The 27,515-nt window shown below is 39.9% G+C and overlaps 1 protein-coding gene across 1 annotated transcript in view; it reads right to left on the reverse strand.

The window, feature by feature from the left end:
- Window positions 1-11,687: 11,687 nt before the first annotated feature.
- The window catches only part of pa2g4a (proliferation-associated 2G4, a), a 30,446-nt gene continuing 14,618 nt past the window's right edge, over window positions 11,688-27,515 (reverse strand). Inside the window, exons 5-13 of the mRNA XM_072249868.1 lie at window positions 24,578-24,670; window positions 23,693-23,756; window positions 19,496-19,574; window positions 18,444-18,522; window positions 16,683-16,816; window positions 16,501-16,595; window positions 15,647-15,774; window positions 13,822-13,881; window positions 11,688-13,000 (exon numbers count right to left, since the gene is read on the reverse strand). Coding sequence (XP_072105969.1) covers window positions 12,935-13,000; window positions 13,822-13,881; window positions 15,647-15,774; window positions 16,501-16,595; window positions 16,683-16,816; window positions 18,444-18,522; window positions 19,496-19,574; window positions 23,693-23,756; window positions 24,578-24,670 — 798 coding nt within the window. The 3' untranslated portion in view covers window positions 11,688-12,934. The remainder of the gene's footprint in view (window positions 13,001-13,821; window positions 13,882-15,646; window positions 15,775-16,500; window positions 16,596-16,682; window positions 16,817-18,443; window positions 18,523-19,495; window positions 19,575-23,692; window positions 23,757-24,577; window positions 24,671-27,515) is intronic.

The raw sequence follows: 27,515 nt of genomic DNA on the forward strand, positions 1-27,515 counted from the left end.
GCTGAAGAGAGAGAAGAGAACAAAATGCATGGAGCAGTATTTTTTAAAAAAGTGGAAAAACAACCACAGTGCACTAGCAGCAAAAAATAGAAAGCACTCCAATGTTTGGTACATCAGGCAGCACCCATGAGGAGAGAGAGTCAACGACCCTCCATCAGAACTGGAAAGAAAGAAAAAGAGAAGTCGTTAAAACTGCAGAGAGGGAGGGAGGGAGGGTTGGGGAGAATAGAGGGATATCTGGCTACCCATTTTAATCCGACTTCACATTCCAACTTGTCTGTCCACTGCCACGATGAGGTCACAATCAGGTTGGAGGAGGAACACCTTCTATTCCGTCTGGGTAGTCTCCAACCTGATGGCATGAACATCAATCCATCTGACTTCTGCTAATTTCTTCCCCTCCCCCCACCTTCTTGTTTTGGCTCCTGTCCACTTCCTTTCCAGTCCTGATGAAGAGTTTCAGCCTGAAAATCAACTGTTTACTCCTTTCCATAGATGCTGCCAAGTTCCTCCAGCATTTTGCATGTACTGAGGGATACCTGTGCTAGGCTGTAGACCCAAGTTGCCCAAGTAACAATTCCTTTAAAAACTGGTTTGGGGGACAGAAAAGAAGGAAATTAATTGAGACAAAAGGTACACCAGTAGGTGTTCAATATTAAATCCAGAGGGCTTGAACCAACCCATGCAGTGGATGAGCTGCTGTTCCTGGAGCATACATTGACCATCATCAGAGCAATATAAAAGTTTGAAGTCAGAGAATAAGATTGAGAATGAAAGTAAAAATGAGCTCAGTGGCACTTCTGCAGACTGAATGCAGGTGCTCTCTAAAGCAGTCATGTAACCTGTGGCTTCTCCACTGTAGAAGAGATCACATTAGAACATAGAACCATACAACACAGCACAGACCCTTCAGCCCAGTGCCATGCCGAGCTTTAACTTACTTTGGGATCAATATAACCCTACCCTCCTACAAAGCCCTCCATTTTTCTTTCATCTTAAGAGTCTCTTTAACATCCCCAATGTGTCTGCCTCTACGACAGCCTCTGGCAGCACTCTTTACTTTGTAAAAATAATCTACCCCTGATATTCCCTCTATACTTTTCTCCAATTATCTTAAAATTACACCCTCTTGCATTAGCCATTTCCACCTTGGGGAAAAGTCACTGGCTGTCCACTCTTATCATCTCATACACCTCCATCAAGTCACCTCCAAAGAGAATAACCCAAGCTCACCTAACCTATCCTCATAAACCATGCGCTCTAATCCAGGCAGCATCCTGGTAAATCTCCTTGCACCCTCTCAAAAGCTTCTAAATCCTCCTTTAATGAGGTAACCAGAACGGAACACAATATTCCAAAGTGTGACCTAACCAGATTTTTATGGAGCTGCAACTTTACCCTGTGGCTCTTTAACTCAGTCCCCAACTAATAAAGGCCAACACTCCATATGCCTTTTTAACCATTGTACACGAGGCTGGAAGAGGCGCAAGTGAATCATTGCTTCACCTGGAAGAACTGTTCAGGTCCCTAGTCAGTGGGAAAGGAAGAGGTGCTACATTTTGTACATTTTGGCTGTTATGCTTTATGATATCACATCTTGGGTGTTCAAATGAGACCCACTGAATATTCCTTGCTGGCAGCCATTTCTCATTTATAAAGTATTGTCAAGGCTCAATAGGCTAGGTATGAAACAGAACCAATCAATTTCATTTCACACTGCTTCTAACAATACAAAAGAGATTTTGCAGATGGTGGAAATCTTGAGCAACACACAAGATGCTGGAGGAACTCAGCAGGTCAGGCAGCATCTATGGAGAAAAATAAACAATTGATGTTTTGGGCTGAGACCCTTCATCAGGACAGAGGAATACGATGGAGAAAGCAGGGTAGTTATCAACTCAGCAGCCAGAGGTCAGAACCAGCAATCCAATTGTGGCAGAATTCAATGACTGTCAGACAACAGTGAACCAGTTAATTTTTCAGGATAAAAGTGATGAAAACACTCAAAGGATCTTCAACCCAAAATATTGTTTTTTTTTTCTCTTCACAGATGCTGCCTGACATGTTGAGTATTCACAACACTTGGTTTTTCAAATTTCCAGCATCTACAGCTTTTAAAATACTTAGACTTTAATGAGAATCTGGTAGACTTATGATCACTGCTATTACGACTAACCTTTTATTTACACCAGGTTACCACACGCCACAGCAGGATCTAAATTTGTGCCGGGATTTTGAGTTACATAGTCCCTCCGCTGGTTGGAGTCAACTATAGACGTTGCGTCCTAGCTGTCATATGCAAGTCAGCGCAGTACGATATGGAGAGTAAGCTGTTGTCCATGCAGCAAGATCCTCCTCTGCACACAGTTAATTAATCTAAAGCAATAGCAGACCGATATAGTTTGGCACTAGCGGCGTTGTAGGAGTTGCCAGTCTATGTTGAACTCAACGTAGGAACTCAGCTCTGGATTTTACTCCCAAAGCCTTTCCCATGAGTGGGTATACCTGCAAGGCAGCAAAGGTTTGAGATCAGAGTTTTCCTTCTTCTAAATAAGCTGCCAACCATGGTTGATAACCCCCATCTACCCCAAGCCACTCGTCTTGAGGTGCCAGTAAACTGCCTTTGCCCCTTCTTCTGTCAGTAGAAACCGTTCCACTGGGCTTAGTAGCTCAGCCACAGGAGCTGGACTTGAGTGTCATGCTATTTGAGATGCACACCACTGGGAACGATGGGTGGTGGGAGCTCATCTCCACTACCTCCCCCCCACTGTTTCATTCTGCTGTTACGCCCCAATCCACACAGCACTGAACACCTCAGATTCAGATGTATTCATGTCTACATTGAAATAAGTTGTTTGCTTTAACAACCAACGCACCCAGTGATGAGCTGGGGCAGCCCACAAGCATGGCCACAATGCTCAGCAGAACAACACAAGCAACAAGAACAGCAAAACAAGTCCTTGTTCAATGTCAGCGACCCCTCCCCCCCAACAGGCTTCCAACCCAGGACAACTCCAGCTCATGCCACACAAAAAACCTTGGGAGCATTCAGTAACACTGGAATGGACTGGATGAAACATTTCTATTGCTACATTCCCATTTAGTTCTTGTAAAACACTCTCTTGGGTGGCACCAGATGCTCAGCCATTGAGTATACCCAAGAGGTCAAGTGAACTTGCACACTGGGAACCAGAGGAGTTGGCAGGAATGTGGAACTCAGACTCAACATCAGTAGTGATCTTACTGAATGACTCCCTCTTCCTGATTCTATTTTTGTTCTTATACTCAAAATAAATCTCCCCAGCTTTTCATGTCTCTTTTTATTCCATTTTTTCTCACATACTCATCCAGTTTCCTGTTGCAAGCTTCTAAGTTATTTATTCAACCACTTCCTGAGGTCAAGTACCACAAACTAACCACTGAATGAAGAATATTCTCATGTCCCCCAATGGATTTATCATCTTCTATTTATGGTCGTGGTTTTGGATTCACGCCACATCTGCCATGCCAAACCCATTCATAACTTTCAAGGCCTCCTTCAGCTCACCTTTACTCCTTCATACAAGAAAAATTATGCCTGACCCACGCAACCTTCTAAACACAAGACATACAGCATTCCCCTAAAAGCTGAGTCATCACAGACTGAACACTGTTATTTTACCCCATTTAATCATAACATCATTACCCTGCTGGCTTATGATGGAGATACTTTTTCAGAATACAGTGGTAATTTGAATTTTTCACTGCCTTCATCTTTGTGGTTGATGAGATGGTAATAAAGAGCAGACCATTCTAAAGGGAAAACACAGAACAGATCACTGCTGTTTTTTTTTAAAAAAAACAATTGCTGAAAGCAACCATGGGATTAAAATAAAGGCACAAATGGAAGGCAAAGGGAATTTCATCAGTTAAAGAAAACCACACATTGAAATACACCAAACTTACTACTTGTAAATGAAAAATTAAAATAAACAGACACACCAAGACAGACATGAGGCTCACCCTTCCTCACGATTCAAAGTGCAGTTAAATAGCATTATAAAAAAACACAAATTAGAAAACATTTGTACTAATGATGAGAAATCATTATTAGTACACAATGGAGTTCAGCAACACTATGGATGAGGAATCTGGATAGAGTGGATAGTGGGAGGCTCTTCCTGTCGGATGGATCAGGAGTATAGGTGACAGATATAAAAAGCGAAAAAGGGAATTTTAAGTGTAACACAAGGGAGAACCACACACACACACACACACCTAGAATCTGAAAAGCCCTCCCTGTAGGTTTAGTGGAGACAGGTTCCACTGTGGTCTTCAGTAAGAAATTACATGGTGGAGATTAACATGCATGACTGTGGGGAAAGGAGCAGCAGGTGGAACTAGAGCTGCCGTGGAAGAGAATGGGTGTAGACACAGTGGGCCAAATTCCTCCTCCTACACCACAACCATTCTACAGCATAGTTCCAGTGTCCAGCAGTGGTTCATTTATACAGGCATAAAAGAGTACAGGAGCCATTTGACTCACCTCCTCCATGCTGGCCAAAATTGAACACATTAATTTCACTTGTGAGCTCAGTTTACAGTCCTGCTGATCACAGCTCTTCTAAGTGCTCACCTAGTACTTTGCAAATGTAGGTAGGAGTTTGCTGGGATAGGGTGGGGAGGTTGAGGCTCTTTAAGGTCTAGGGACAGTGTTCGAGGTGGTCTGGGACTTGTGTGCCAAGGTACAGTGGATTTAGCCATGGCAACCATCTAAGATCTGATCTTCCATACTAACCATGGACCTTAACAGTCACATATTTACAAATACTGATTGCAATGCTTCAACAGTTAACCCAACCTTCTTCCTCAGGCACAAGTTAGTCAAATGACAAGTTCCCCTGCTTGCATACCATCATGTGAGCAGGGCATGGGCGGGGCTTAATGCTCAATACCGATTGGCTGGATCTGAATTGACTGTCTGATTAGTTTGAAGTGGCTTTGTTCTGATTGGTCCATTTTGTAGGCCCAGCCCTCTTTAAGTATGTGTGGTCCTAGACTGGAACTATCTCAGCCATGTCCAAGTCCACTGTACCATGAAACACGAGTCCCAGACCTCCTGGAACACTTTGTCCCAAGAGCTTACAGAGCCTTCTCCCAAAGAGCCTGAACTTCCCCACCCCATCCCAGCAAACCCCTACCTACATTTACAAAGTACTAGATGAGCCATGCAAATTACTCTTAGAACCTACATTTAGGTTCCCCACATGCTCCATTTCTAGTGATTCCCTAATCTTTCTCTTGTAGGCATTCTCTTCCTTGCCAAGGATGTTGGCCTCAACAAATCTTGGTCTACATGAGCATGATGGGTAGAGTTCAGCGATCCCACACTGCTCTAGTCCCAAGTTTTTTTTTTAAAAAGGCACTCTTTATGTTTTGCTATCCTGGTCTTCAATGGCCTTCCATTCTCATCAATATATACTTTTTGTCATGGAGATAGACGTATGGAGTACACAACTCCCTGACACAGTTCTTTAGGTCTCATGTAAAGTAACCTTGGCATTAGCCCAATTATCTTACTATGGGAGATGGATCCTAAACAAGTGCATGTGGAGTGAGGTGCCACAGTGAGCTCTGAACATAGGGATGTTCTCAGATAACAGAGGCACATGCTGTGAAATGCAAGGGTTGTCAGTGAGATCTGTAACAAAACGGAGCCACAAACTGATAAGGGGACACCCAAGACAAGGTAAGCTGCTGTTAATGGAAATGTTACTCAAAAGAAAAAGGGATTAAGAACAAAGTGTGAGACAAAAAGGGTGCAACATTTGACTGGTTCTCACCTGTTGAAATTCCTTTCCCTGCCCCAAACTATTTAAAATTGCACCTCCCAAACTATAATATGTTGGTGTATTTACAAATGATCCCTGAAAATATTGTGTTGTTAGTTTAACGCTGCCCTCTGGTGGTCTCTCACTTACTGTCCAACCAGGGCAGAAGGGAGGGAGGAATGAAGAGAGGCAGGCAGTAAAGTCCCTTATGGCACTGAATACTAACATTACATCACATACTGACCACCAGCATCTGTATTCAGAGACGGAACAAACCCTGGCATTAGAAATCATATTACAATTAATTGCTAAAGAAACATATTGCAAAGGTTTTAGAACTTGCACACACATATTTCTGTCCACATTGCAGTCTGACATTAAATTAGGAATAGTAGCTAGACATTTCTTTCCGGTGTGTCCTAGAGCCTCAAAGTAACTTCAAGAACCAAGTGGATAGTTGGCCCTCCTAGTCTACTTACTAGGAGTTTACTCTAGCTATACTATGGCAAGTCGTTTAGTTTGAGTTAACACTGGCAGCCATGTCTATGACGGGAGAAATCAACAAAACACTTCAGGTCGATTGCTGTTCACCAGAAAGCATAAACTTAACTCTCCTTCTACAGATCCGCCTGCCTGTTTCTAGCGTTTTTGGTTTTATTTTGGATATAAAGTATCCACCATATTTTGCTTTTCGTTAAGTATACCTGTAAATTTAAGTCACTGGGGAATTCCTTGCATCAGATCAGGTAAACTGAAATCCTGCATTAACACCCCTACATCCTTGTATCCAACTTACTCCTCAGCCTTTGGTTTACTTATAAAGATTCAGCCCAGCCCAATCTCCTCCAAGAGGACCACAACCTCGTTGTAGGGTTTGGAGGCTTGTGTGCCTCAATGACTTGGAGAGCTATGTTGGCCGGAGTCAGGCCTTTATGCTTTGGCTCTTGGTAGGGTCACCCATGCCAAATAGGTCAAAGGGTAGAAGCCAGACTAATAGTGGTCCACTGGTCCTCCAGGTTTGGGAGTTCAGCTCAGGGCCAACAGCCCTGTAAAACAAAAATTGTTACAGAAACACCAGTGAAGATTACTCCTACACCTGAGTCTCCACGACAGATGGAGGACCTTCATTACTGCCCTAAGCTGGCAGCAACATGATGGGCAAGTCTGCCCGCCAGCCTGATCTGACCCGAACCAGAGGAAGTTCTTTTTTTTACCTCCACACCCAAAGCAAACAAATCCCCGGCATTCAGGGTTCATGTGAATAGTACTTAACAGGCTCCAAGGTAAGGTATGCTTTAATTTAACCTTTTCTTTCAGAACTCAAACACACATTCATCTTCAGAATTACTAAACATGCAAACCATTTTTTCCTACTTCATCACTGCAAATAAACTTAAAAACTGGAGCCTTTATCTGTAAATGCAAGTAATATTAAGTAAATACCAAGAAATATTAGTATTTTAGTTAAGAATTTTTAAACTTCATGTACAGAATCATCTGGATTTTGATCTGAAACATTAACAGTTTCTCCTTTCGCAGATATTACCTGGCCTGCTGAGTTTTTCCAAAATTTTCCATTTTTATTTTAATTTTCAACATCTGCAAGTTTCACATTATCATTTGCTTTTCCCCTCTCCCCAATGAAAGGAAGTTAAACCAATCTTGAATAGGATGTTTAATAAAGAATAAACATAGACACAAGTGCCTAAATACAATTTAGAGGGGAGGACAGGAAAGAAAACAATTTTTAAAACAAAAGTAAACAGGGCCAGTCCATGTAATATACTTTGCAAAGGGAAGTTTAATTCCTCGGTAGTTATATAAATACTTGTGATGAGATGATGGTAAGTTCAAAATCCTGGACTGCTGGTGGCTCCAGGACTGCAAGATTCTATGAACAATTTCTAATCTGTTCTTGTCAAACACAAACACAATTTTGCATTTTGAAGAAGAGAACTACTATTAGCATGTTTGATAACAATTTCAACAGAAATTCGGCTGTTCCTGAAGTTTAGGATTTGTGTCTCCATGTACATGACTAAAAATATCAAGGTCTGGTTATGTGGTTAAATGAAATGGGAGTGATCTGTAGAACAAACTTGGACTGTCACTCTGATCCATACAAAAAAATATGTACCACTGACGTCAGTCATGAATAATTCAATGGTGTGTTTATGCTTATCTGCCCCTCTGCCTGTGCCCATGTCTGTCTGTAGTCACTAGGGTGGAAGGAACACAGACCCAAGCTCAATGAATACTACAATGGAATAAAATAAAATCAAAATCAGACAGTAACATATAGTAAGTCTGAAATAAAATGGAAAATGCATGCATATGGCATGATAATGTGTCCTCCAAAAGCAATGAATTTAAATTGCCGTGCATGCCCCTACTGCTGGAGTAATAAATTATACCAGTACCAGATTGCAAGAAAGAGAAATAGGCTTGCTATGTTCAAGCCTGCTCCACCATTAAGATCACAGTTAATTTTCTAACTCAGCACTATTTTCTTACACAATCCTCATAACCCTCAATTTTATTTGAATGAGCGTAACAACTGAACCTCCCCAGCTCTCTGGGTACAAAGTTCCAGACTCTCCACCTTCCGAATGAAGAAATGCTTCCTCGCCTTTGTGTTAAATGCTTTCACCCTTTATCTTCAAACTGTGTCCCTGGCCCAAGACTCCTCAGCCAGGGGAAACATCCTCCCTTATTTAGCCCTTCAAGTTTTTTTTTAAAATGAAGTTTGGATGAGATTGCTTCTCATTATTCTGCACTCTTGAGAATGCCAGTTGCCAATCTCCCCTCGTGGCAGAGCCACCATTCCTGGATCTAGTTAGCTAACCTACACTGACCTCCCACTCTGGCAAACACATTTCTTAGGGAACGAGACTAAAACATATACAATTCTTGAAACATGGTCTCACCAAGGCCCCACACAATAGCCACAAGACTTTCTTAGTTGTGTAATTAAATCCTTTTACACCATTTGCTCTTACTCGCTGCACCTACGTTGACCTTCAGTGAATTGCAAAAAAAACATAAACTATCCAAATCTTTTTTAAAAACTAATTGATTCTGTTCTTGTTTTGTGAAGTGGATGACCACGAAACTGTGCCCCCCCCACACATAATCCATGCTCTCACCCACTCAATTTACCTACATCTCCTTGAAGCCACATCTTTCCTCATAATCAGAACCCTGTTTCATTTCGTATCACCAGCAAGCTTTGAAATATACCTTTTGATACAACACTGTGGTCTGAGCACAAAATTGTGCAATTAACATTAAACTGTTGATTTGCCATAACCTTCTGTCATTTCAGCATCCTGTACATTTTACAATTCCTTCCCAAAACTGTTCCATCACACTTCCTTCTTTCAAATGTACCTCCAACATAACTTGATGCTGTTTCTGGGCTACTTCTAGGCTGGGTGTCAATTCGTGACCAATTTCATTGCAAAGCAGCATCTTGACATTTCATTATTTTGAAAACATGATATTGCAAGTCAACTTGCAATGTTATAAAGGAAAGGGAACAGAACTGCTCAGCCCATGCAAGGATGAATTTGTTCTTTTTTAAAAGGTTTAAACCTAGTTCACAAACAGAAAGGAATCTTGTGCAGTTGTGTGAACAGAGGAAAAGCAGTCTCTCACCTCTGGCCAATCTCTAATATGATCCTCTATGTCAATAATACAACAAGGCATTATGCCAAGGGTGTTTGTATTTTCACTAAAACCAATAAATACCAGAATCTGTAATTGTCAGATCTTTAAGAGACCTAAACCATAAACTTGATGGACTTATCCACTTACAGTACAAGAATAGAGTAACTTAATACTGAAGGGCCAATTACCAGAGGCCACTGATTTTCAAACTATTAGCAGAAGTAATGAGGGGGAACATTTTGTTTTGAAAATCTGCAATGGGTGGAATTTGGAACTCACTGTCTGACACTGCAGATACAAAGTCAAACAGCAATATATACTCTGTGTGTGTGTGTGTGTGTGTGTGTGTGTGTGTGTGTGTATAACTATGGGAAATTTGAGAATCAACCCTTTATCTCGTGTGCAATGAGGAGAAAGGAGATATCATGGCCTTGCCATCAACAACCACATGCTGTAAATTAATTAAAACTTAATGTGCCATACAAAAAGCACAGGGATTGAGGAGTAGGGGGTTGCCAGGTAGGGTCAGTCTTTTTTTTAAATAATCTAATATTTTTGCACAAAGTGAGTGGTAAAGAAAAGCTCAAGTAGAAGTATGACCGAAATTCATATTTAATTCAATTTTTATATTGGGACTTGTTAACCTTCTTTCGAGTGATGCTGTGATAGAACAGTGGGATGTTCACAGTCAGCACACAATGGTGATGACAGGAGAGATCCTGAAAAACAAATTATTCCAATAACTGCTTGTTTTCAGTTAACCTCAGCAATTAAGTCCATGAAGCTATTATACAGAGTGCACAGTTCACTTGCAAAAAGTGCATCAGTTCTGCATGTGGATTCAAGGGCATGCAAGACTGTGAGCAGGGGCCTCTCTAGTTTTTTTTATATATGGCTAGAGACTACAGTAACTTGCGGTATGAATGGGCAGGCACCATCTTCAGTGAAAATCTCCAACTTCAAATTTTTATTTGAACTCTTTGTTGGGAACTTTTCTGAAGGGAAATATTTGCAAACATAGCATTTGCCCAACAACATGAATTGTACATGTGCATGGAATCACTATAAAGATCAGCTTCACAGGCTAGCAGCAACATCACTCATCAGCAATAAGTAAAATGAACCAGAAACCACCAAGTCCAACCCAGAACTTGTGGATCAATTTCAACAGAATTCAATTACTAAGCATTTAGAAGTTTGGTTTGATTCAGCCCAAGTAGACCTGTTTAAAAACAAGGCAACACACACAAAATGCTGGAGGAGCTCAGGCAGCATCTATGGAAAAATGTAAACAGTCGACATTTCGAGCCGACCCTTCACACCAGTTCCGATGAAGGGTCTCGGCCCGAAACATCGACAGTTTACTCTTTTCCATAGACGTTGTCTGACCTGCTGAGTTCCTCCAGCATCTGCAGATTTTCTCGCGTTTCTGTTAAAAACAAGCTGTGTTTAACAGAGTTTTTGGTTTGAAGCAACTAGCTTGATAAGCATCCATTTGGTGCTGTGCAGTAGTCCCAAGTATAGCAAAGGACATGCTTGGTGAACTCACATTCTCGAGAAACTTTTGATACTAGGTTTATTTCCACTACACAAGTAGAAAAGGATAGTGAAAGCTTCAATAAACAAGAGCACAGAGGAAGTTCTACTGAGTGAAGAGATCAGTGAAAAATGTCCTAAAATTTAAAATCACTAGCAAAAGACAAGGTTAAAAGAAATTTCTATATAGAAAATAAGTTGCAAGACTAATTATGTCCAGCAGCAATATCTCAACTCTGCATTAAAGCACCTCCAAGATCCCTTTGGATTTAGCACAAGAAACTCTTCATAAAAGTATCTTCAATTGAGTTTTTTTTCTTTTAATTCAAATGATTTAAAAGTGCCTGCCATATTGCATTAACAGTGCCAGGTTACTCCCAGCAGCTGCTCCAAAGTGAGTACCAGGGCAAGAGATGAACAAGGAAGCATTGTTGCTTGTGAAGGTCGTGCACACTGTGGTGGTGGTGGTAGTAGTAGTAGTAGTGTGATGCAATCTCACAGGAACCATTATAATCAACATTCTGGGGGGGGGGGGGAGATATTGGGGCATGCAAACATGATGGGATTCATCTAGTACAACCAGAACCATATTACACTAAGAGTGCTTTAATGACAGGAAGGCATTGCAGCAAGTGGTAGGGAACATGAAGCAAGACAAACCAAGTACAGAAGTAATATTCACTTATTTATTTAATCCCCACAGTGACCCAAAACAAATCATGGTATTACACTGAGCTCCTATCTCGCACAAACACAGAGAAGTCATTGATGGCAAGGGCTAACACAACAAGAGTTCTTATTCCAGTTTGGTATACATGCTGCACGCTATTTTTCTGTTTTCTTAAATAAAAAGGTTGGGGCAGCGTCTGCAACCGGGAACAGAATACCAGCCAATCGTTAAAGACACTAAAATCAGACAGAACCACACAATTTATTATATAATACAAATCTGCATCAATCCAGCCTGTGCTCACAAGTACACTTCCAATCCTGCAAATCAGGTCTGTAAAATGTAATTCCCTCTTCCTCAAAAATATGAAATAAGAGAAAGAGGCAGCCATTTCACAGTACAGAAACAATGTACATGGTCTCCAAACTGGTCTGTTGCAATAGTTATTTGGCCCATCATTCACAGAGGGTCACAATTAAATGCAGCGCTAATTTTCTAAAAATTTCCAGTTTCCCAGAAATTGCCGAATCCTTCTGAATTACATGGGATAATTAATAATAGCTTTGAAATGCATGTTTTCAGTTCATCCTGAGCTGTTTCGAGTCTACAGAAAACTCTACTGGAGAAAAGACCATCAACACATGCAGCATTTATTTAGAACCACAATAAGTAAACTGGGAAATTGGCAATATTTCATAAAACTGGATACAAAAAAAGGTGGAAACTGACTTCTAATAAGCTATACAGTTTTAAAATGTTTTAACCCAAGATACTCCACCTCCCTTCACCACCCCTGGCTGCATTCCACCCACCCCAAGTTCTGACCCAACAGCATTTGATGACTATTATGCTGTCTCAATAAGCAGTAATAGCCAACAAGTTGGATGACTACACAAAACACCCAAGGGAAACTATTGCCAAAAAAAAAGAGGGTTGGCGTTAGAGTTAAACAGCTACCTTTCAGTATCCAATACCAATTACTCTCTGCCATATGCTCTCGCTTGAATAGAAAATATAAAACCATACAAATAGCACAAAGTTTTTTTTGTTTTTTTTATTTTGTTTTGGAAGTAGTCTGCAGTCATAAATGCGAGTCCTGTGGTCCTCCCTCAATGTAAGAATATAGGAGCTGGTGAAAAGGGTCCCACAAGCTGTACACTAACAGCACTGGGGGATGGATCTCGCCATCAGGTACAGACAGTATGTCAAAGGAAGGTCAGGTCAGTTCTGGGGCTATGGTTACCAGAGGTCAGTCTCCAGTCTCATTTTCCTCATTGGTGCTGCCAGTGGTGGCAGAGAGTCCACACTGGGAAGCCTGGAGATGAGAGACATACAAGTGTATTAAATTATTGCTTCACCAATACATGCGTTTCCCACCACAGCTTTGGGAGACGGGGAACTCAAATCTTGAGGCCCATTAATTATGCTACTGACCAGGGGAAACAAAAGTCTCTAAGCATGGCAAAAACAAACATTGGAGACACTTTAACCCACACACAAATATTTTTTAAGTTTTGTTTTTGAAGTAGTCTTCAGTCCTGTGGTGTTATTTATTATACCTATTCAAAAATACTGTTCATTTGAATGCAGTTGTCTTATTAATTGGTGGGAAAACTTCGTTTCTGGCACAGAAAGGCTTTTTTTTAAAAAAAAATGACCACTTTCCACACTGTACTTATGCATTTTTTTTTTTAGAAAGGAGGATTAGCTGACCTGAGTAATCCAATAGAACCATGGGTGGATACACTAGTCACATGGAGTATTTCGAATCATGACTTTCAATCTGTTAAGAACCATGTTAGACTGCAACATAATTTTTGTATTACTGTATTGGGGATAGTTGTTGAAATTTTTATTCCAATGTGCTTATAGAAATATATTGAATTATGTAGCCTGATTGAACACAGCAAGCTCCATTTATCTGAAATGTATGTGCAGTCAATACTACATTTACTCTGGCAATCAAACTGCCATTTAGTATTTTTCCCTCCCCAGAAATTGGCAAAATTACAACATTCTACAAGGGGAGATTAATGAGAGTTTACAGCTTCGAGAATATCAAGAACAAAATCCACTTACAGGAACTGAAGTGAAAGCAGATGCATTATCAATGAGCTCTAAAAACATGCTACTTACCACCTTCTTCTTCTTCCTCCTCTTCTGATTCCTTCGGCTAACAGAACTTTGAAGTAAGGCCTAAATTGGTATTTAAAAAGACTAATTTTAATGCAAGTAACAGAGGTAGAAAAAACAAAAGACTTGCCTCCTTGTACATCAAGAATTATTTTAAGTATAGTACTAAAGTATTATTGCAGCAAGTTGTGTTTGGCTATTTTCCCTGTGACCACATGCAAGTGACTGGTAGAGGAATCACAATGGAATTGATGGACGTTAGAGAATAAGGGAAAGATAAAGTTACCTTTATGCATTTCAACAGGATGTGGCTAGTGTGGCATTTATTGATCATCCCAAATCACCCCTTGGATAATTTGCTGTGCCTTTTCATTTGGATGCATTTAGCAATGTGGTTGATTTCCAAAGCTTTGGAGTGATATAAAGGACAGAACAGATACAGGTTTCTTTTCTTGAAGAACATCATTGAACTAATGTGCTTTCACGGATATTAGTCCACTAACAATCATAGCATGTTCCCATCTCACAACTGTCTTTTCAAAATCAAAAACTAAGCCTATTTCTGATAGAACTGGGGTTTGTCTCAAACTGGAATTTTGGGTATCTATTACTGATAATCATGAAGTTATTGGGCTCCTGTTAACCACTTGATTTTGTGAATTGGTATTGGTTTATTATTGTCACATATACAAAAAATCTAGGGTGCCCAAGACTTTTGTACAGTACTGTAATATTTGGCAGAATTTCCAGTGTCTGTTTAAAACTGGATATGTTAGGATAAAATAAATTGCTGGGAATACCCAGGTCAAACAGTATATATGGGGAAAGAAAATAAGCCACTTCTGTTTCAAGGTATCAGCTATAGTAGATTCCAGTTAATTGATCCATTGATTAATCAGGGCAGCCGCTTATTTGGGACAACTCTCTTAAAGAACAAACACAAATCAAAAAAACAGCTGGGGTTCCCTTTGTTTATTTGGGACACTATGCTGCTTAATTGGGACAGGAGACTGTTGGCAAAACGGTTTCTAACTAGCGTCAGTCATGTGCCCACCAGCTAGCCTCACCTGATTTAGCCCGCCTGTCGAAGTGATGTCCCAGAGTGTGATTGCTATCGCATGCTAACAGCTACTTGGAGCCACAGGTGAGAGCTGGGGTGGGGACCAAAGCTGAGTGAGCAGTCTGAGAATGGACATGACAAGCCCCTTCACCAGAGATACTATCCTTCCCTGGACACCCTATACACAGCAGCGTATACTGGATGAGTTCCTCTGTCGATAATTATTAGGAACTAATACAGTTCTATAGTACTGAAGTAGCATTGGTAATGTTCTAATTTGTCTATGTTTAATTTAAATACATAATTTGCTACTCAGTTAAAAACAGTAGTTTGCTTTTTTTTAAAAAACCTTTATAACTATTTCCATGAAACTTCAGCTAATTGGGGCAGCCAATTGGGCCAAAATATACTGGTCCCGATGTGTCCCAATTAACCCGAATTCACTGTATTCCAATTAGGCTTGCATTTAAAACACAGATCCATCAATAATACACCAAGGATGATTTTTTTTTTAAAAAAACACAATACTCATTTCAGGAGGTAGGAAGTCACTCCAGTTGATATTTGAAAAAGGTAGCAAATCAAGACAGTCATGCAAGTTCATGAAAGCCCTAAGCATTTCCTGATGGAACTGGAGAACAAAAACATTATAAACAGAAAGGGTTTAAAAACACTTTCAAAGCTGATATATCACTTTGTAAAGTTTTATATTATTTTGAATTCTGCCTTTGATTTAAGGAAAAATAGAGGTCTGGTTGTATCACTTGCCTTTAGGTCAGGATCCTTAATGTCCAATTCAGATTTGTAAAGTTCAGTTTCAAATGTTCCACTGGTGATTCTCATTGGACCATTTGGCATAAGCAGAACTGTGAACTTAAACTGAGCCACAAACTCTCCTGAGGAAGCACAAAGAACAGACATCAAGTAAAGCACAACTTCAAATTTAGATATCAAGAAATGACACCACCATTTCAGGTATCAGAACATCCAAACTCAATGCACACGTTAAATGTACCCAGTATATTTTAACCAAAATTACAACACTATCAAAGCTGTTGAGATCATTGAGTTTCAAATGTGCCACTTGAGAATGAAATTTAAGTTTAGTCAAAGCACAGGATATTGTCAAACCTAGAGCTGTGGGTTGTCACGACAGCCCAGACCCCTGCTAGGAAGTGTTTAAGAGCCAGGTTTCACAGTGGTGTAATCAGCAGTGAACCAACACATTTACTAGTGGGTTAAGATCAGCATGTAAATAACCATCTATACATGACACTTGCAACTGCCAAGCAGCCACAGAATCTTATCCAACACACGGTTAACAAGGAGTAAAATGGCCTCTTATTGCAACGGGCCATACCAAAACACCACTTAATAAATGAGGGAAGCAAACTTCCACAATTAAATCATTCAATGTTTTACTGGCGCTCTCCAGCTTACAAAAGCCCAAATTGCATACAGCACATACAGAAGGATAAGTGTCTGGGGGATAGGTGGGATGGATTTGCAAGTTGCTGCAGGCATCTTGGTTCGCAACCTCATTTCTGACTTGCGAACTGTTCACAGGAACAGAACCCTATCATAACCTGGGGATGACTTATAGTTCTCACAGAGGGTCTTACCTTCCTTCTCATATAGTACACTGAATGGCTGTAGAAGTTCATGCTTTGCGCACTCCATAACTCCCATCTTGGCTTTTTTCTCGTCCTCAAATGCCCTTTGAAAAGAAGTTTTAGCTTTACCAGCATCCTAAAGAATCTGCAATTGCAAACCTTAGCAGCTACATCCTTAATATCAGGCCTACCTCAGAGTGAAGGGCATGGCATCAAACCTCCTTTCAACCTCACTAAAAAAGGCACGAGAAGTCTTCATTTTCAAACCATATTGTTGTGTTGGGTCCCTCTTATACACAGTTGTTCTCTGACCAGCATCCTTTGCCTAAAGACATACCAGAGTTAAGGAGTTTGTGTTTATACATGTGCACGTTCATAAGCATGTTAACAGTTCAAATCCACTGAACTTCATTCCACCTCCCAGCTATTTTAAATCTGCCTCTTCCTTCCCATTGTTGGAAAACAAACAAATAAAAAGAAAACACAATTTTTAGGTGCATCCTACAATTTCTCTTCTCTTTAAATAAAGGCCACCTGGGAAGTTCTGGTCACAGAACTTACATAAATTGCTGGTTAAGTTGTTCAAAGCTGTTATGGCAAATAAACACCTCTTGCAATAAAAAAGACATTTGGGGAAAATAAGACTGCTGCAGTAAGTTTCTAGATCACTAGATTATTTGCAAAGTAGCACGTACAAGAAAATGTAGTATATGCCAAGATCTTTAAGAATGTGTCTGCTGTAAATTGATCTAAAAGCAAGAATATCGATCAAATATTAGTGGTATAAGGTAGGTATAAAATATGAATAAAACTGTTTGAGCAATATTAATCTCGTAACATTATCAAAAAGCATTACGTCAGGGAAACAATGAGGCTTTTATGGAGTTAACTATTCAGCTAATCTCATACCAGTTCTGAATTTTTTTTTAAAAGGACAAGAAAATTTAAATTTAAGCACTGTAGAGTATTGCAAAACTGGATTCAAGCTGCCCACACTCCTCCTATAAATGCCAGAATATTCATTACATTAACAGAAGTACTTCAGATTTACGTCTGCATATTTCCTAAGATAAAGCTTACAAAACATATCATAACTAGATTTCACAGTTTATTTCTGCAATATTATGTCCAAATGTATGAATAGACCTCAGATTATACTCCGTGGTGGACTTATGTACACATCATTGCTCTTCACACAATTAAATTGGGAGCGAAAACTTACCAGTACATATCAGCGTTTCAGGAAGGTTTGCAAGGTCATTTTCCCAGCCATAGATTGGGAATACTTTCATAATTCCAATGAAAGTAAGCTAATGGTTATCTATATTTATGCATCCACAATGCTGATGCAACTGCCAAAATAACTCTAAGAATATTAAGCAATTTTATAAAATTGCTTAACATTCACAGACTGTCTTTTTGACATTAAGAATAAAGTGGTGGCTTAGCCCAGTTCAGGCATAAAGAGCTATGCAAAGCATATTTAAGATTGTTACACTTCTACGAAAATAAGTTCAAACAGTTTTTTGTTGTGCAAAAATAAGCTTGAAGTCACTTAATTTACATTATACACAAGGGCAGTGTACACTTATAGGCTGAGAGCAATATCCTCATTGAAGATTTGACTTTTCACATGATGAAAAGTACAATCATTCATTTTATATTTGCTGTATTTTATTGTACTTTATTGGAAAAGGCAATTTCAGCAACTTAAAGGTTTATGCACACAATACTACTGTTTGATGTACAGTAATGTTTGTTACCAATTCTTGATTCTCAGGTTACCAATGCAACCTGAACTCCACTCCTGCCGCCCCTTCTCTCCCCACCACCCCAGCTCCACCCCAAAGCTTTTGGATGCCAGACAGCTAAGGGTATACTCGTTTGAACAGACATTTCATTCTAACCCAAATGGAAACAAACTCATGACCTGTTATGTACCAACTCCTCACCTTGCCTTCTCCAGTGCTGATTAATACATCAACAGCGTAAACTTCATGTACTTCAAATGCTGTCTTTTCATGATCTTTCCTTTACAAGAAAACAAACAGTTAGACTATCAGTGATGGAAGAACTTGAAAATCTAGAATTGATTGGAATCAATGCACATCACTACTAGATTGATGGGGGGGTGGGGTGGAGTGAACCTTTCAGGTTAACATTTTAAATGGAGTAAAGAACAGAAGGTACACAGCATTCTTTGGTTTTGTACCTAAACGGCAGCAGACATGATCTTGAATTTGTACATGACCATTCTAGCTTTTGGTTTTGGACACCAAACTAACAGAAATGAAATAAATACAATAGAAAAGTTAAAGTGTAACTTTAAAAGAATGTTGTCAGGATTAAAATACAGTTCTAGAATATATACAGAGTAATCCCACAGTTTGACATAGCATAGACTCAGATGGTTACATGACCTGCTTCTATGCATCGCATTCAATCTTGGGAATAATTTCAAGCCAATCCATTACCTAGAAAAACTCACTTGGCAAATACATCACACACTCAGTGCCACACTGTTAAAATGAGTTTGTATTTAATTCTTTTAACATTCACCGGCTACTATATTCAGTAAGTTCTGGTCAAACAGCCCGAAATTATTTATACGGTAAAGTAAGGCAGGATTCAACACATCCCTGAGCAGTATTGAATCTTGTCAAGTCATGGAAGGATACAGGCGTAATGTGTTAAGTGGGAATACCACAGACAGTATAACAGTTGGTGTGGACCATTTCTGTGCCAAATGATTCTATGATTGCGTGATTTTATTGTTTCAATTTTCATCCATACGCTTGCTGGCAAATCCCAAGCATTCTTTTTGTCTGCCAGTGCACAACACCAATTAAAACATTAGCCCTGCTATCCATGAGCAACCTTCCACAACCAAGTGCTATTGACAAAGCAGACACCATTTAAGACAATGTCACCTTGACGATCAACTTCTCAAGCATTTTCTTACGGGTACATTCCTTCATTTATAATAAAAAGTAATAAAACTTACTTTTGCTGATCTGTGGGGTTCTGTATGATTGTTTTCTCCCCATCAATAATGTGTTGTTTGAGCTGGTGTGACAGCATGCCTGAACAGAAATAAGTATAACTTAAATTTGGCTTGAAACCACCTTCCCCCCATCCCAGATCTTAAAATGACCATCTATCCTAAACTCATGTAACATCTCTGCATGATCCAGGAGGTTCAATGACAGCAATTTACTCTTTGAATACCAGAATTATAATTAGGTTAGCCACAGAATAAAAATTGCAACAATTGGGAAATAAGATACACGAACAATTAATCTACTTGGATGGCGTTACGCAGTGATGGAATGTTGGCCACAGTACGAAGCTCCGAATGGTGCCAAGGGACTTTCAGCATCCACTAATGTTGGAACAGCGGTTTAGGGCTAACATCCCAATTCAAAAATCATAATTCACGTTCTAAATGCCATGGAGGTTAGCTTAGTTGGCAGCATTCTTGACAGAATTAAAGTTCATGAATTCATACAATACTTACAAAATATGTACTGCATTACTCAATGTCTTAAACTAAATATTAAACTAAAGCCCAGCTTCAAACATTCCATTTTCAGTCATGGGTCTATGCAGATTGGGAAATTCCTGGATTCAAACACAACCAATTTTCACTGGGGCATCAAATGGGCTCCACAGCAAAACTGAATGAGGAATTGTAACACTAAATTACTTGATCCTAACTGTAGCCCAGTGAACTTTGATGGAAACCAGTTGTCACATACCATAGATGCATACCTGATGAACAACTTGGGCAAGGTACAAGAGTTCAGCATCACAAACAACAGCCCACTATTCAATATTATTCCACTGTCTTAAGTTTCATGGTTTAGGACACATCTTTCAAACATTCTCAGCTAATTAGTTTTAATACTTACAGGTCACACAAATGCACCAGTCTTAAACAAAAAAAAGAGCAGCAGCAGTCTATTCAAAAAGATCATAGCTGGTCTTCCAACTCAACACTGTTTCCCCCATTATTCCTGCATCCCTCAATTCCTCTAATACTCAAACACATCCGCCTTAGTTTGTGTGTACAGGTGTCCCCCACTTTTTGAACGTTCGCTTTACAACACCTCGCTGTTGCAAAAGACCTACATTAGTTACCTGTTTTCGCTAACAGAAGGTGTTTTCACTATTATGAAAAAAGGCAGCGCGCACCCCGAGCAGCCAAGCTCCTTCCCTGGGACGGCATTCTAGCCAGCAATGCTTAAACACGTGCCTGTGAGCATTTGTGCTTCATGTCAATTTATTTTGAGCATCCGTTAGCAAGATGAATTCTAAGGTATCGGAAAAGCCTAAAACAGCTCGTAAGGGTGTTACACTTAGCGTAAAACTAGACGTAATTAAGTGTTTTGATCGTGGCGAACGAAGGAAGGACAAAGTGAGTTTGGCTTGTGGAAGTTGACGAAGATGATGTTAAAGAGGTTTTGGCATCCCATGACCAAGAACTGATAGATGAAGAGCTGATGCAATTGAAAGAGGAAAGGATAACAATCGAAACCGAATGCAGTAGCAAACAGACCGAAAGTGAAGTCGTCCAGGAACTGAACGTGAAGCAACTGCGTGAGATTTTCGCTGCAACTGACAACAATGATTGCAAAGTACGACTTTAATTTTGAAAGGGTACATAGGTTTAGGGCATATTTGCAGGATGGTTTGAGTGCTTACAAAGAACTGTATGATAGAAAAATGCACGAGGCTAAGTAGTCAAGCATATTGTCGTTTTTCAAACCTTCCACATCAGCCACAGCAGACGACGAACCTCGACCTTCGACATCAAGGCAGGCAGACATAGAAGATGACCTGCCTGCCCTGATGGAAACAGACGACAATGAGATGACACCTCAGTGTCCCATCACCCCAACTCCCGATGTCTCAGCCAAAACACCATCATCAGTGTGCTCGCTGTCTTTCCGATTCTGGTAAGTGGTACTACACTATACATACATTATTTCTACTTTATATAGGCTGTGTATTTTTATGTGTTATTTGGTATGATTTGGCAGCTTCATAGCTTAAAGGTTACTGGAGAGAGTGTTTCTGCCGAGAGCACTTGCGCCGAGTGTTTCTGCCGAGAGCACTTGCGCCGAGTGTTTCTGCCGAGAGCACTTGCGCCGAGTGTTTCTGCCGAGAGCACTTGCGTGAGATTTTCGGTACAGTGGACAGCGCAGCAATGATTGTAGAAAAGAATTTCTACTTTATATAGGCTGTGTATTTATCATATCATTCCTGCTTCTACTATATGTTACTGTTATTTTAGGTTTTATGTGTTACTTGGCATGATTTGGTAGGTTATTTTTTGGGTCATCGAACGCTCACAAATTTTTCCCATATTAATAAACGTTAATTGCTTCTTCACTTTACGACATTCCGGCTTACAAACCGTTTCATAGGAACGCTCTACCTTTGGATGGCGGGGGAAACCTGTAATCGATGCCTGAAATTCTACAGCCACCTGGAGTAGAGAATTTTAAAGTTTCACCACAGCGAAGAAATCCTTCCTCATTTTGGTCCCAATGGCCTATCACATATTTTAAGACTGTGCCCTCCAAGTTAGGGGAACCATCCTCACCCTTTTGCCTAAAACAGTAGAATCATATTTCCTGTTGTCCAATCAGTAAGAATTAATCCAGAATTTACGAAGTTCTGGAAGGTGATAACAAAAGTAGCCGCTATTTCCAATAGCCACTACTTAAAACTCTGGAATGTAGACCAGAGGAGTGGGAATTGATAGTTTTCTTTTAAACCAATTCTAAGTTTCTGTTACTGCCTTCTTTACATTGGACTCTTTGTTCCCTAGTTTTCCTGGGAAGGTACGCTGTTTCTTACCTGAATAAAGTATTTGTTCAATTTCCCTATCCTTGGTTATCATAAAATCTTCCTGTCTGATATGTAAGGAACCCATATTTCCCTTTTGTGGTCTTTTCCTCTTTTGGTTTTAAAAACATACACAGAAGCTCATTGAGCACGTTTTTGTGTTTCTTGCCAGTTTAGCCTCAATTTAAAATGCACCCAGTCCGCAGGCTTACTGCCTTTTCTGGCAACTGAAAATGTATTAAACCTCAGGAAAAGGCTACCTTTAATTTTGCCTGTAATGTGTAATAATACATTAAAAAAAAACACTTTACTACCTTAAAGGAATGTCATACTCTAATTTAATATCCTTCCCCAATCTACCATTGCCAACCTGCTCGCATACCTTCACAGCATCCTTTGGTTAGATTGAAAACCTTGGTTTCAGACTGAACAATACCAATTTCCATCTTAATGTAAAATTCTATTATATTATGGTCATTTTCCTCAAGGGGACCTCCCCCCCGAAGATTATATCACTGCACAGAACTAAGTTAACAAAACATTTTGACAAAGGGTCTTCAACCTGAAACATTCTCAGACTACAAGGAGATGAAAGCTTTCCCCTATAATTATATTATCCATTAAATGCACTTTTATCATAACAAACATTCAGAGGCCTAAAACACATATGCATCAATATTTTCTGTTCCCTGCTATTTCTCAAAACAAAGCAAACCAACTCAATTCTGTAGAACTATTTGCTAGGCCCAAATTCTTTCCAATTACTGTACTGATGTTGCCTGTTTAAAAACCAGAAGCTACCTCTCCTCCTTTTCACCAGTCTCCCCCAAATGTCATAAATACCCTGGAATATTTTATTTCCACCTTCTTTAACCACAGTTAACATTTAACAGTGGGCAAACTGAAATTACTGCTTCATAATTTAAGAGGACCTGTCTGCATTATGTTGATACCTATTAACCACAAATATATTACTCTCCAGTGAAGGGGACCAAAAATATGGCGGCCAGCGTCTTCATCTTTCAGACTAAGTACTTGCAATCTGCTGCAAAGCAGATCCACTGTGTGCAGTATTTCAGTCAAGCAGTGAAGTGTGTCACCTTCTCCAATACTTAGAAAGCATGCAAGTTTACCCAATCTTCTACCTACAGTTCCATCTCAAACATAACCAAGTAAACCCTGCTCCCACTTGCACCAAGTGTGGATGTCCCTCGTATTCACTGGATATGGCATTCCTCACACCAAAAATTTTTTCCAGTTTTTAAAACACTTGAGGAAAGTGGGACTTTGATTTTAGGATTGAAAATGGTACATTATTTTCCCCTCTGATCAGAATTGAACATCTCACCTTCTATTGGAGTGCAATTAAAGGACTGAGCAATCTTGTTCCAGGCTTCTGTCACTTGAGTGTTCTGAGGTTAAAAGGAAATCAAGAAAATTCCACTTAAGTAACAATATTCCTATAAAAAGTCAATAAATAAGAACAGTTCTGGCTTCCAACAATAATTAATTGTGCTCCAAATAAAACCTCTCAAAGGCAAGTTAGAAATTATAGAACGAGTTGAAAAAAATACAAATATGGATAGAACAATGCTTGGTGAAATCTAATACATACTGCAGATAGGAAAGAAAATAGGTAACACATGTGCAACATGAATGATTTTGAGATGGTCATGGGTGAAAAGTTGAAAAAGTGTTACAAATCTCAGTTCTATATTTGAAGTTGAAACACAAACAGAAAGAAATTATGATTCAACTGTATATTGCTTTGATCCAGCCTTTCAGATTGCGTTCAGTTACAGGCACTGTATTTTGAAGAGGTTGCATTTTTCTTGGAGTGCGTGCAGTTCAAGCTCACCAGAACAACATGGGGATTTAAAGGGTTAAGTTACAAAGAAAGGCTGCACAAATTCATCCTGTATTCCTCGATCAAATTGCTCAAAATGTTTGTGGTTTGTGGTTTGATATGGAGAAGCTATATCCTCTTGGGGGTGGTGGGGAAGCAATAAATCAAGAACAAGAGAGTAACTTTAAGATTAGAGTTAGTTGCTATTAATTAATAATTATTTAATAGAAATCTGTGAGATAGGGTAGGGGCAGGGTTTAGCGAACACTGCAACAGAAATTTCAATAGTCTATGTTAGAAATGACAATAAAATAATTCTACATTAACCGCCAAGTCACTTATTAGAGCAAAATGTTTTGTTTTAATCTCCTTTTTCAGTAATCTTACCTGATTGCCAGGCTTCACTAGCCGCAGAGCCGCTTCTGCACAGTAGTGTGCAGCCTTAATGACATCAGCTTTACGACCAGATACAGGCCTATCCTGGAAAACAAGTACTTTGATAAAGGAAAAGAAAGACCAAATGATAGACATAATCTGAATGCAATACTTTCCAAGAATTATTCATTCTAAACTTGCCAAAACTCTATCTAAAATAAAAATTGGACAATGGATTAGTAGCAGTGTCTAAGGAAGAGAAGGCAGGAGAACGGAGTTGAGGGGGAAAATATAAAATCTAAAAAATAATAAAAATAAATATATCAGCCACGATTAAGTGGCAGAGCAGACTCAATAGGCTGAATGGCCTAATTCTGCTCCTACATCATGGAATTTCAGCTCAGACATTCCAGCCATTTGAGAAGAAACTAGTCCGTCAACTTTAAGGAACCAGGCTCAAATGTCAGTTATTAGTAAACAAAAGACCCTGCATGGCTGCAACAGGCTTTTAGATAAATCCAGACTAAAGTATATTTCATCCCAATTTTTTTTTTTTTTTAAAAAGTGCTGCGGGCTATCACTGCATATTGCTTTTAGCCAATTCGATACAATTCCATCAACCCCTCAACTAACATGCAGGATAAGAAAAATTTGAAGCCAGCATCATGCTCCAGTGATGCACTCACTACTTTAACAGTAGTTCAGGCAAATAAACATTTGATGGCTTCAGGAAGTGACTAAAGGTATCCTTGCTAAAATTTGCAGATGACAGACAAGAAGGTAAGTTGTGAAAAGGACATAAAGAAACCATCAAAGGATATATATGTGTGTATATTGAAGACAAGGATGTGTGCTTAACCCCCTGCTCTACTCGCTTTACACCTATGACTGTGTGGCTTTTTAAAAAAATATATAGAGCTTCTTCCTTGCCACCCTTCCATAAATACCCTTTTTATGCAAGGCCTTAGAGATTGTGGTGCCAAGCTGTATGGGTCCCAATGCCCTTCCCTCGGACAACATCGGTGGCGTGGAGAGGGGAGACTTGCAGCATGGGCAACTGCTGGTCTTCCATACAACCTTGCCCAGGCCTGCGCCCTAGAAACCTTCCAAGGCGCAAATCCATGGTCTCATGAGACTAACGGATACCTATTCTATTCTAGAGATTGTAGAACCATGAAGTTCATCTCCAGTTGCAGCCACTGACTGCTGCAGCTCACTCAGAGTGACTGCTGGCATCACAGTAGCCTCTCTTACAAGTGCCATTCTTCTCTGGCAATTAAGTTTAGGGGAAGCCTGACGTAGGCAGTGTGGCTGCAGTTTCATATTTTGCCCACTTTTTCATGGGGAACTGCATTGAGCCCTGAGGTATGTTCAGTGCCTTTCAGACAATCTTGTACCCTTCCCCGGATTTGTGCTTCTCTATTATCATTTCCCTGATTTGTCTTGAATGCTCTTTTGTTTTCATTTTGGTTTGGTCTGTTGAAAATCTACCCTACTGTTGGACCTTACAGAGAGAGGGGATATTTATTCTTATGAATTCATTGAAAACAGGTGATCTTCTAATTTACTACATCAGCAAATTTGGTGAGTCAGTAAAGTAATTCATATATTGCACCTGAGGAAAGTTACCATAGTAATTACAAACGGGATGAATACTTTCTCAGCTTCACAATTTTGGTTTGGAATTTTTCTTTTGATTTGACATGATGCACAATGTTTTGGAGATTAGCTCAAAATAAAAATCCTACTCCAATATATCTTAAATTTAGAAAATGAGACAGCAAATTGTAAAAATATTTGAAACAAGAAAAGATCCTGAGGAGTCTTGACAGATAAATATGGAAAGGACATTTCTTCTTGTGGAGCCACTATATTAAAAAAAAAAGGAGCCTCCCGTCTGTGGTGCTCCAATGTGACGGTTTTGTTGTTCTCGTGTTCCCTTGACCTTGAACACCCAACGATCAAAGGCAGGCTGTTCAATTTACCAAGAGAGTTCTCCTCTGTGATCCTGACCGCAGTTTACATACCACCATCGGCCAACTGTGATCAGGCTCTTGAGATACTGCACGATGCTGTCTCCAAACAAGAAACAGTACACCCCAAGGCATTTCATATCATAGTCAGGTATTTCAATCAGGCTTGTTTGAAGAAATCCTGGCCCAATTACCATCAGCACATAACCTGTGGCACCAAAGGTCCAAACACACTCGACCACTGATATATGAAGATTCGGAATGCCTATCATTCCATGCCTGGACTGCATTTCAGTAAATCTGATCACTTGGCTGTCCTTCTCCCACTTGCATACAGCCAGAGGCTAAAGAGCAAGGCTCTAGAGATTAGGACAACAAAGAGGTCATTGCTGGAGGCAGAGGAGTGGCTACAGGATTTCTTCAAATTGGTGGACTGGGCTGTGTACAAGGACTTATCGGAGGATCTGAATGAATACACCATAGTTGTCACAGACTTTGTAAACAGGGTCGTAGATGCGTGTGTCCCCACAAAATCATTCAGTCTTTCCCAACCAAAAGCCCTAGATGAACCATGAGATCTGCAAAGGGCCAGCTCAAAGCCATTTAAGTCTGACAACCAAGAGAATTACAAGAAGTCTAGGGATGATCTCTAGAAAGCCATCTCAAGGGCGAAGTGGTAATTCTGGGCTAAACTTGAATCAATGAAGGATGCTCAACAACTGTGACAGGGCTTGAATGCTATCATCTCTAACAAAGTAAAATCAAGGGGGAACCTTCAAACTCCCATAGCCCCTGATGACCCTGTGTTTTCAGTCCGAGGCCAATACGAGAGCATCCTTCAGCAGGGTGAACCCACAGAAAGCATCTGGCCCAGATGGGGTACCTGGCCGTGCACTAAAGACCTGTGCTGATCAACTGGCTGGAGTGTTCACTGAGATCTTTAACCTCTTGCTTCAGCAGTCTGAGGTAACCACCTC

Source organism: Mobula birostris, chromosome X (assembly GCF_030028105.1).
Source record: "Mobula birostris isolate sMobBir1 chromosome X, sMobBir1.hap1, whole genome shotgun sequence".
Taxonomy (NCBI): Eukaryota; Metazoa; Chordata; class Chondrichthyes; order Myliobatiformes; family Myliobatidae; genus Mobula; species Mobula birostris.